The sequence below is a fragment of the Aplysia californica genome, unplaced genomic scaffold (assembly GCF_000002075.1).
Source record: "Aplysia californica isolate F4 #8 unplaced genomic scaffold, AplCal3.0 scaffold00167, whole genome shotgun sequence".
Taxonomy (NCBI): Eukaryota; Metazoa; Mollusca; class Gastropoda; order Aplysiida; family Aplysiidae; genus Aplysia; species Aplysia californica.
Genome location: NW_004797437.1, coordinates 769,471 through 781,562, shown reverse-complemented (window position 1 = coordinate 781,562; position 12,092 = coordinate 769,471). Strand labels below are relative to the sequence as shown.

General features: G+C 38.7%; 1 protein-coding gene across 2 annotated transcripts in view; it reads right to left on the bottom strand.

Annotated features, from left to right (window-relative positions):
* Positions 1 to 200: 200 nt before the first annotated feature.
* Positions 201 to 12,092, bottom strand: part of LOC101854409 (TGF-beta-activated kinase 1 and MAP3K7-binding protein 2) — a 21,301-nt gene continuing 9,409 nt past the window's right edge. Inside the window, exons 6-8 of one of the 2 annotated variants that reach the window (XM_005097912.3) lie at positions 7,672 to 7,779; positions 6,087 to 6,479; positions 201 to 2,446 (exon numbers count right to left, since the gene is read on the bottom strand). In XM_005097912.3, coding sequence (XP_005097969.1) covers positions 2,439 to 2,446; positions 6,087 to 6,479; positions 7,672 to 7,779 — 509 coding nt within the window. In that variant the 3' untranslated portion in view covers positions 201 to 2,438. Of the gene's footprint in view, positions 2,447 to 2,671; positions 3,260 to 6,086; positions 6,480 to 7,671; positions 7,780 to 12,092 lie in introns of those variants that run through there. The other variant, XM_035969663.1, reaches the window with a different exon arrangement.

Sequence of the window (12,092 nt, the reverse complement as noted above, 5' to 3'; positions counted from 1 at the left end):
AGAGAATCTCCCCGCTCCCCCCTTGATATATTCCTCTTTAATTACCTTTATAAAACGGAAACCTGTCCAACGCGGAAACGGAAAGAAAAATCCGCTCCTTTCCGAGGGTTTCAACTGTTTAAGACAGAAAATGCTTTGCCCAACCAGCCCTGATTTGAAACAAAACTCGCAAGTTTGGTTCTGCTGGCTCTAAACTTAACGCCATACCGCCGGGCAAGGAAGGGGAGTAGGGGTGCAATTTGGGGGTAGATGTTACCCAATCCATGTGAGCCCTGAGAGGTGCAGACGATCAGGGAAGCGTGAGTGTGAAATCTCACGAGTGCCAGTGGAAGTGCTCGAGTAGCGAGCCACAACAGAAAATTTCCTGGATAGCCAGAAGCCAGAGGTGTGAAATTAGTTTGACCAATGCCTGCCGCCCTGATCGTATAGCCAGCTAAGAAAAGAATTCCTCGAATCGTTGTTACATGATGGCAGTGAGGGGTGGCCTTTGTTAACTATGTTACACCGAAGGGTGGGGCTCAGGGTGGAAGCAAATAAGATGTTTAATGGCTTTTGTCTTTAATAGGTCAAATAGTGGTCTTATGAAATGCAAGCACTGGTGGTGATTGGATAAGAAAGACTGACGCAAGTCAATATCAGAGAGGATAGTAGTTGAGAGGAGAGAAGTTTTGACCACTGCTTGCCGACCAGAGAAGCGAACCTTGATCCCAACGGCTGGGTTTTGAAACCTCCCCTCCACCTTCCCCCTAAATTCCCCTGTCTAAGATGAAATTTCGTCTAGTTCCCTTGCGATTCCGTCTTCCACAGGTTCGACTGTACTGAAACTATTACTAAAACCTTCAACATACAGGTAAACAGATCAAAGTCAAAACTGCTTATTACTTTACATGAGACCCCTAGTTTTTTTTCTGCACTTCTCATATTTACTACATGTAGAATTAAAATCCTAAATACTGATAGTTTGACCATGTTTTCCTATTGCGACAATGGCAAAAAGTAGAGAAAAGAGACCCACACCACAAGGTTCAATTAAGTTCCTCCACATAACCAGCTTATAAGTAGATGAGTGTGGGTAAACTTTTACTTAAAATTTAATAAACAATTTCATATTCTATTTAAAGCTTAACAATTTTGAAAGAGGCAGTAACTGAACATGCAATTCCCCTTTCCTACGTCAAGGAGAGAGGCGAATATGATCCACGGGAAGCTTTAGAATAACAGGGGCCGCTTAGTAAATCCATGTCAAACAGAAATGTTTCACTTTTTCCCTCAAATTGACCACAGTTAATCTTTACAAAACAGGCTCCTGTGGGTTAGATCTAGAACAAAGGCAAAACAAACTGCGGGATCTCCTTGAGTTAAGAGCTATCTGACTTTGACTGCACCAAGTGTCAGCCATTTAACGGTTCATCTCTCCACTATTGTTTCCCCTGTACTAGATCACTGTGCACTGGGAAAAATTAAAATTATAACCAAAAAAAACCCACAAAAAAACCCCCCAAACACTTCCTGACCAATCTAGGTCATTAAAGCTGCATTTCCTTACGACAAACCGAGAAACAAAGACATCCTGTCTACTATACAAGACAAAGCCCAATACATAAGCCCTTGATATAAATTAAATACTGAGAATTATGGTTGTTGTTTATCTTTCCAACTTGAAGAAAGAGGAGAAGAAAAGCAGTAAGAGAGGTGCGGGTGAAAAATCCCAACTGCTGTACTTATAATTGACACAAGGAAAGGTAAAAAAGAGAAAAATGAATAACAACATGAGCACAGAAATTGCACGAAGTTGGAAATCATGAGACACTGCAAATTCAAAGGAAAAAATTTTTTCAAAGTACCAGTTAAAGAACTTATCGAGTAAAGCTAAAAAACACAGTTAAATATAACAGGGGAAAAAAATATATAAAAGAGACAAAGTGAAGAAGAAAACATACTTGAGGTGAAAATTAACACTGTCAATTTTAAATGATACAAACTTTTAAAATTAAACAAGTCTCCTTTGAAGTCGCAATATCTCATGTTAAAAATCACTACAACAAAAAAAAAAGTCAGCAAATCATGCGCACCCATGCATGCATCTTTTGTGGTACAAACAGAAAAGGGATGATAAAACAAACATAAACGAGCAAATGAGGCGGCAGGCACATGCTCGCATGGCGGGTGTGGCGTCTCTCTGCAGGCAGAGCAACTTGAAAGACAATGATGAGCCCAGGGATGTGTAGAGACTACAGGGGCCGACCGAGCCGTCATGAGGGGGAAAACAAGATGGTTCCCCTCTGTGTGATACCTCAATACATCTACAGGTGGGTGACTTGGACATGGGGAGAGGTGGGTGTTGGGGAGTTTGGCTATTGGTTCTCTGGGCTGTGATTGGGGCGGAGAGATGGGAAGGGAACCCAGCACAGAGTCACAGGGGAAGAGAAAGGATTCCCTTAGGTACCTGATGAGGATAAAAAGGGGGGAAAAAAAGAATTGTGAAATTTAGCATTGAAGCCTTTCTTTATCATCAGGAAGTTGAAGTATAATATAACAAGCATTATAATAAAGAAGTCTCAAAACTTGACAAACCAACCACCCATGAGCATGGTGTCCTGCCATCATGCTTCTTTATAAAAATTAATTCAATAATTAATTAACTAATCAATTCACCCCCCCTAAAAAAATATTTTTTTAAAAACCCACAAACATCTGAACTAACTTTTAACAAAGTGCAGTTATTTTACTTTTCATATTGTGCAAAATCTATCCACCCTATAAATTAACTTTGGTTTCAACGGCTACTTAGAAGGAGGATAATTTTGATGGCAAGTCATCTGAATGAGCAATTCTTTCCTCTGGACTAAATGCTTTTCATGACTTCCAGTACAGTAGAAGCATACACATCCTAGAAAGAAAAATTGGAGACAAAACCTTCTGGCCTTTCAGCTTTGACAACTTAGGAATGAATACACAGAGGCATAACTTGAAAGCAAAAATCCATAAACATAAACGATGACGAGCAACACAAAACCCTGTTCACCCTCAGAGACAAATCAAAGAGCAACACTCAAAGAGAAACACACATTCCCTACACCCCCTGTTCCAGTTCCACTATCAGGCACCAGAGTGAAAGTAGTCGAAATTTGGTACAATGGAAGAAGACTAAACTCATCAAAATGTTCCAACATATGAAAACGCAGACAAAATAACAGAAGAACAGCCTATAATGCATGTCTGGCACCTTGCTTTCTCTCAACTTGAGACATTCATTGCACTGAAAAAAAGGGGAAATGAAGAAAATGTTCACCACTACTCAAAAATTACCAGTAATAAATGTAATATTCACAGTAAAAACAAACCAAAAAAATACCCCTTGCATTTCTTCACAAAAGCCGAAAAGGATAACTGCTGATCAAATCTAGCTGGATGAAGCCAATGCGCACCACCTCTTTCATGCAATAAATGAATTAAAGGCAAAAAAATGAAATGTGTATAAAGGTGCTGAATTTAAAGAAGTCCAAACAAATTGAAAAAACACCACCACTTCAAGCCCTTCAACAACATTCTAAACTATTTTCTTTAAAAGGAGTTTGCAGTTGATTGAGTATGTGACGAGTTGGGTGCTATGTTGGGTTAGTTTTTCATTTGAAATATTTTTGAGGAGCTTAAACCAAAATGTTCAGCTCTTTTGGAATTCAGAAAACTTGGCATATAAAAGATCTTACACTGAGCCGCAGGGACATAAAATTTCTAAAACACTGTGTAGCAACACAAAGCCACACTCATTTCAAAGCTACCTCAAAACAGTCAATCAGAATTCTTGTTTGCTTTCAAAAAGAAAAAAAAAGGAAAAAACAAAAAGAAAGGAAAAAACCCATCTGATTCTTCCTTTTAACGTTTTAGCACCGACAAGAGAGAAAAAAATTACAGGCAAGACAAAGTGTTGAGCACCGAAATAACGAGTAGTAGGAGCAGATGCCAGACAAAATAAAATTTAAAAAAACAAAACAAAAAACCCCCAAAGTAACTGTGAATCTGAGTAAAATCTACTTTCCCAAACAACTGAATTTAAGAGAAAATGCTTCCGCCTTTATATCTTCGATTGGTACCGAAACCTCAATATTCAACAAATATATAACTGAGATTGTGGAAAATTTGAACCAAAAAAATACAGCTTAAAAAGCCCCCCCCCCCCCCTTAAATTTGTCATCATACTGGGTTTCACATTCGATTGAGAAAACAGGTGTCTTGAGCAGGTCGAACTATGGTTGGGTTTTTTTTTAATAAATTAAATAAAACAACCTTATATGCACAAAAAGATAACCAAACAATGAGGTATGACCTTTCAGGTCTGACTGGCCTTGTAAACCAGATCACAGCTAGGCAACTAAATTGTAGACCACATAGACTCGGCGGGGCTGCATCATTTTATACCCACTGCATCTATCCTCAGGTATGGCCGTGAAACTTTGATATTTGTATTAAACAAGCAAATTAGTCAGGTTTGCCAAGAACCATCAGTTCCAGCTACAAAGATTGAGCCTCCCTCACTGGGACATGGCTTTTTTTTTCTTCCAAGGCATAATCAAAAATTGCAGATGAGATTAATTATGCCTTGTTCTTAAAGAAACATGAAGCTCAGGAACTACAAAAACCATGTGGCCAGATTGCCAGTCGTACGCCCTGACCTATATCCTAAACTACAAGGCAAACGTAAATTCTTACACATACAGCTTTAATTTTGGCAGCCAAATTATGTTCCCTGCGTACCAAAGAAGACCGCAGAGGAAAACAGTTCAAGTCATATTTTACAGTAAACAGAAAATCTATTTCTTAAAATCAAATCACACCGTACTTTGTTTTTCAAGTGTGTACTATTTTCAAAAGACAGACCCCATGTTTAGTTTGATAGTCTATTGACAGATTTAACTATGGAAGAAGAAAAAATGCCGAAGGAAAGAATCCATTAATTTTGCAGCTGTGATTTCACTCATTTTCCCAGTGTAGTCTTTGGCCGCACTAAGTAAAACTAGTATAACCATGCTATAATGCTGAGGGAAAAAAACTCACAAGACACAAGAGAGGTTGGCATACTTTCATTATCTCTGCAGAAATCAGGATTCACATTTGGATGCAGTTGAACGATGATAGTATGGTGTGCAGAAATACTTCCAACAAGCAGAACTTTAAAAAATGTCACTTATCAAAACTTCTCGTCTTGACAGACGCAGTTGACAAGCTTTTGATATCAAATCAACCCATGACTTCTTTCAGAAATTCAAACACATGATTTAATTATAAAAACTAGATGCTACTAAAAAAGTCATTCATTTATCAAACAAGGCACACCAATATCATCAGATACATCCTGCTATTATTTCATTTTGCCATTGTGGCGAGCCAAAACAAGGCAAATCTCTTGTGTCTGCAAGCATGAACACCCCTCAGAGAGATAGAGAACACTAGAAACAATATATCAAAGCTTCCACATTCACCCTTCCCCTTTGAGCAGTGACGCCCAGCTGAAATTTTACACAAAAAGCTCAGAAAAACAAAGTCAAGGAAACAATAAATTTATGCTAACGAATAATTGGTATAGTTTAGCACAGTCAACGTATCTAAGAGCAAAATGTGGTATTTCTCAATAATGACCCGCCCCTGCCATTATGAAACAATCAGAATGAGCCATTTCAACAAAAACACTTCTGTTCTCTTTTAACAAGTAAATCAATTTGAATACTTCATTTTAACAAAAGCGAAAAAGGTTATCCACAAAAAAGGTGTTCATGATGCAGTGAGAAAACATTTTGGAAGACAAACACTTGTCTTTAGAGATGAGGTATGTGTTAAAATACACTTGCTGATTTACATAATAAACAAGACTACATCTCATAAAAGCTTTGAAACATCTACTCTCTGGAAAAATAACATATATCACATAATCCCCAGCTGTGGCTGAGAGATGGAAGAACTGTCTTTCTCTGAGGGTGTCATTAAGTTCGGGGCTGTAACAGCAACGCTTGCCCCCCTCCCACCCGCTCCTCACAGGTAGGGCCTTGGTCAATGCTGCACATGCTTACTATGACAATAACAAAGCTCACCCGCTCGATGGTGGTGCTGGTGACCCATGGCCGTGGCAGGGGAACCCGGCCGAGCCCGCACTGTACCCACAATGCCCGGAGCCAGTCGTGGAGGCAAGGAGGACAACGGGTGGTGGGGGGGCGGGACTCGAGGTATTTCACACATCTCACACTTCTGCAGGGCCGGATGGTTGGTGAAGGTGCAGGCAGTGCAGTTCCACGACTCGCCCTCCTCCGAGTCGCCAGAGTTAATGGTGGGCTGGGCGGGGGGCACGGGAAGAACACGGTTGAACACATCAGAGTTTGACACAGCCCCCGTCACGCCCGACGACAAAGGGGTGGATATCTCATTTGAACGTTGCCGCACCGGGATTGGGGGAGGAGGGCGGGGAGGAGGGGTAGGGCGGGGAGAAGCTGAAAAAAAAAAGGCAACACACAGACATGAAAAACAGGAGCTGACAAAAAAATCTTCATACCTCCACCATTCTAAAACCACAAAAGCAGCTGGAAAAAACACTGTGCCAGTGAGCTGCAGGCATGTTCCTTAATGACAGCTTCGATGTCCAATGACTTTACGGCAATAGCCAAAAACAGTTCACTTTTACCAGGAGTTCATTCATGAACTCTTTCCAGATGTAACGCCAACATATCAGCGCGAGTCCACACCCCTTGGGCTAGCTGCCGTATCGTAAATATACCGGCTACGATGGGGTACCTCAGTTTTGTTTCGTTTTAACATGATCCGTCATTCACAAATACTCACTGTTATTGAAAACTTGGAAAGGATTTAGAAAATGAAAACATCTACTTTTACTTTCTGAAAGCGTCAGTTTGGCGAAAAACGAGAGAATTACTTTTTGCAGTCTTGAATCAACAAAACGATGTAACTGGACTCTGTAGAAATATTTTAACTCAAACAAAAATTGGAATATTGATTTCAGATAAAAAGCTGCGCATTCAGAAATTAGTGGATTATGCTCTTGGCCTGTGTATGATAAGATAGCTATGCTGATTTGCTTTCAAATGTTTGATGAGTGTAATTTTTACCATCAAAATTTATTCTTCTGATCACCATCACCCATTCTAACCCTTGCAATGCATTTTTCTTTTAAATTATTCTTTGTTTCACGTTTGAATGTATTCCTCATTCAATTTCCTTCAATTAGATATAACATATGTTACCTTTTGGGTGATGGCTATGCTTATATGAAGTCATTTTGTACATCACCCGCATAGCCAAATCGAGCAACAGGTCAATTATGTCTAGACCCAAAATAAAACTACATCCGGAAACAGTTAAATGAAGAAATAGGTTCAATTGTTTTTACTTAATGACTAATTTTGTGACGTGATGTTATATTTCATACCAAAAGAAAGCCCAAGCATAGTGGAATAGAAGATAAAGAGTTAAGAACCAAAAATGCTTTTTTCTTTAGAAAATGTTAATTCATAAGACTGTAAAATAATTCACTTCAAATGGGAAACACGTTTACAACCTGAGACACACGCATAGAACCTGTCACTTTTTTCGATGCATTCTCATTTATGATGAGCCCAGGCTCAAAATTTTAAATTGTCTGTTGTGCTCATTGGCAAAATTACTCACGTGTTCTTTGTCCATCTTGTGTCCTTGAATATATTGGATCTTGCTGTCCCTTGGGCATGTTCTCGAAAAAGTTCTGCTGGCCAAGAGGATCTATCTTGTTGTATGGTGCTGAAAAAGAAAAAAAGATGAGTAATCTGTTCATTATCTGAGTCAAGTTTGCTTTCATTTTCATGCAACTGAGAATCTCTTTCTTATGGACTTGATGTTCTAAACCAAAGGAAACTGTGCCTTTAGGGTCAAACAAGCTTATCAGAGGTTAATAAAAAACAAGGATGAAGAACAATGCTACCCACAGCAATATAAAAGTCTACCGAACACTTCCAAGGACGAGAAAAAGGAAAATCTAAAGAGTACTGTTAGTAAAATTAATCATCCTCTCCCGCTCTACTTTTTCTTTTCCCCTTTGCATTCCAACGGTAAATTTGAAGCAAATAATTTTTATGCAGATAGATAGCTCATTTACAAAAATGTTCTAACCACTTGACACACACAATGGTTTCAAATATGTTTATTTCTCAGAGCAGTTTTTTCAGTCTTAGAGGTTAGGACTAAATCAGAATTTGCAACAGCTTGCAAGTACTAGGAGTACAAAATTAGGCACCTGGTGTAGAGGCAGTTTCTCTCCTATCTCAGTTTATTCACAGCGCTAAGGACAACATATATGTATTATTCTTTTATGTTTAACTGTCAAAGTGTCTTTCATGGGACCAACATGTACAAGGAACCTCTCGGTCTTTTGGATATCAAGTGACCAAGTTTCTATGACCTAGGAATCAGATAATATAATGTACTTCAGCGAGATAAACAAATACCTTACTTCTAGACCACTGAACCCAATCCCTGAACGATTCAACAATAAAATTATTTGTCTAAGTCAACATATTTCAGCAATGCAAATCAGGCTTGCATACGCGACGAAATTTTGGTCCCCGTTTGTAAGTGTATATTTGGACTTGGATCAGAACTTAGGTGATTAACTTATCAAACTTGATGGGCTCTATTTCCGGACCAATATGAATGAAACTTGGCAACCAATCAGAAACAGGGCATACTTATGACATGTGGATGTTGAATTTTGTACACATAAATTAACCTATATTTTTGGTGTCTGAAACCCTTTTGTATCCGGTATTCCGTAAACTACAAGGAGCTGGATTTTCAACGGTGAGAGATCTATCTTTCCTCAATAGTGTCCTCAAATTTAAAACGTCCGTGTCAAGTAGTTGTTTGGAATTTATCAGAAATGTACCACTATCCCCTGTTCAAAACGGCTTCACACGGAGGTTGGACATTTATCTGCACTCCCTCAGCACACGTATGTGACCTAAAAATCCCTGCATGGTATTCCGAGCCCAGTCATTGGTCTCTTGAAATAGGGCATGGCCAAGCATGCGCATCCGGTCGTTTCCCCTGTTACATCGCAATAGGGGGTTAGCATACTAATGGAAAAAAGAAAGCTTTCTAATTGTACGGCATGTTAGAATCAATAGAATTATATTTTAAGGTTGACATGGTCTAAAGGCATCAAAGACAGTTTTGCCATTATTTAGGAACGCTAACAGCATATTCTTAACTCTTTAAACCCAGAGTTTTTTTCACCGTATCCCGGAATTTTTTCTACCGTAACTTAAACCTGGTGCACTAAGTCTCATTACAACCCCAAAAGCTTGCGTCCAAAATTTAAACGGCAGAAACAAAGGCTTAGTCATTACTGAAAAACCTGGCTCCGGAATAGTTCCTAAAAAAAAAGCAAAAACTAGCACTCAATAAAACAAAACAGTTGTCACTAATATCGGATGCTGGGCGGGGAACATGATAATTACCGTAATGGGGTTTAAAGAGTTAAAGATCCCATGATGTGATATGGTGCTGCAAATAAAATGCTCTTATCCCAACACCCTTCTTTCTCAAAATAGAAATATGTACACAGAAATGTTAATTATAACAAAATATCTACAAAATGGTAGGTAAATCTGACTGCAGAAATGAATTCTCCATCCAAAAACACATTGAGATGCCAAGTTTCTTTTAAATCCTCCGATTAATTACTGATGTGTCGTCGATTTTTACAGAATCTGTTGTTACATGGTCCACTTTTGAGAGTATTTTCCTTATTATGAGCCATCCATATTTTGCCACACTTTACAACCCCATGACTTTTTAAATTCATCAACAGATTCTTTAAATTAAAAAAAGGCTAAAAGTGTCCGCCCCGGTCATAATCAGTCATAAGACGCAATGAGCTATTTGGCGCCACGAGGCTCGAAAGACTAAAAAGTGACTTTCCATGAATTTAAAAAATTTTTGGATCTATTGAAAGTTTAATGTCTTCTGCTTCATTTAAGACCAAAAGAAACAACTATAATCGACTTATAAATATTTTTTATTTTTATTTATTTTGGAGGTGTGTGTGCGTAGTTTGTTGTGAGCTTGAGTGACAAGATAAAGGAATTTGGACCTCAAACCCTTTCGAGCATTTGACCTGCAGGTGTGTAGCTGTGAGATTATTTACAGAACCAATACCTCATGGCCACATTGCTTCAACGTCCTTCATTTTCCCGTAATCTTAGATTTAAAACCCTATTCAAACATGAATGGTCTGAAATATAAACAATTTAGCGTCCCTATGGACGGCTGAGGGTTCTGACGGGTTAAACAAGGTAAGAACGGTAACTCCTAGCCCACTTCAAGCTTGTGTATGTAAACAGCTGACTGTGTAAGCGTGTCCAGCTAGCTCAGTTATGGGCTGTTGATCTTTCAGTTTTACACTTCGGTTGACTTTAAAAGTTCGTTTTGATCGTGTTTTAGTGCGTTTTTTTGAAGACTGATCTTCCTCTAGATCTCCAAAGGTGGACTCCTTACAAAGAGGCTACCGAGGCAGTCTATGTGCATGTGTGGGAGTATGTTGTGTATGTGTGTATTTGTGTGTGTTTGTGTATGTGTGTGTGCTTTCGTGTGTTTATAGTGCTATTGTAAATGTATAATTACAAAGCGTAAGCACGGCAGGTTTTGGTGAAATTGAGGTAACTCAGATTGCTTTTTCTTTGCTCTTTCGCTATAACACACCAAATGTCGTACACCATGTTTGTTTGTTTTTTGCGAGTATTTGGAGCTAGAGAATCGCAGAGGAAAGCGAAGCACCTCGTGGTCGGAATGCGAGATCTGCAGGTTCAAAAATTGACACCGATGCATTCGAATGCTTTGAAGAAAGAGTGATGATTAAATACCGTCTTGGTAAACAACTTCTTTGAGTTTTGAACAGGGCTTCCCGTGGAATTATTGTACATTAATCCTTTCGCGAAACTCCGTGAAGCACTCAGTACATTACAGTTAAAGTCGACTCGCTCGCCGCGTGGACCGGTGCAATGTCAGCCGGGACAACGCCCGTGGTTTTTTAAAAATCGAAATAACGACAGACCACCGTGTTCTGAGGCAATACAATACTGATTTGTAATGATCTCAGTCTTGAAAAAGTTTAGGCTCCATTTCTATGTTATAGTGATTGTACTCTGTTAATATGGAGATGTTTGGTGCACTTGGTACTCTTTTATTATCAGTCAAACATGGGGTTGCAGCCAGTTAGCGAATTTAGCAATATTCGATTACATATTAAATTAAAACAGCAGCCATTTTCTTAAAAATTGACTGACAGGGAAAAGTATGGTACCTAAAGTCACAGAAGACACAGGCCTTTCATTTAGACAGATAACTTTGACATACAGCTACTTTGAAAATTTAGTCTCTAGTACCTAGTAGGGCCTAAAATGCTGACCCGTTGTTGCATTTGACATTAACACCATTCTCGTTAAAATTTTGTTTAATCCATAAGCTTTTTTTTTCCAGTGAATCGATAGTTTTCTACTTCTGTGTGTTATCTTGTAGTGGCCTATCCAAGATAACTGCCAAATTTTAAGTCTTTACCTCAATTCTATTACCCCCGTTGCTATGGAAACATGTTGCTCAACTTCCGAGCCCGTCTTCTCCTTTTCATGTTTCTGTACCTTGCATACTTAAAAGTTCCATATTTCTGTGAAATATTGTCTATTTACTTCATTTTTTCCAAATTTTAATGAAACGGGGGTTTTTTTTGGAAATTATGTTAACTAAATTTTGAAATTTCCTTCATTTACTGATTTTGACAGGGAGGGTCACAAATAACTCTTAGAATAGAAATCCCTTTCTTAGGTACCAAATGAAAAGGGATAAAGTGAAAAATCAATTTTTCATTGACATTGCTACATGTTTGTCATGATGACAACAGGCTTGCTGCTGGTCATTCTCGTTTCACCTACCTATTTCGCTTAAAAGAAGCACAGACACTTGCGCACAGATATGATTACTTTATAACAGTTTAACTTCTTCCGTAGAGCATATCTTCCTCCCACTTTCAGAGACCAATGGACCATAGAACAAACCCCTTA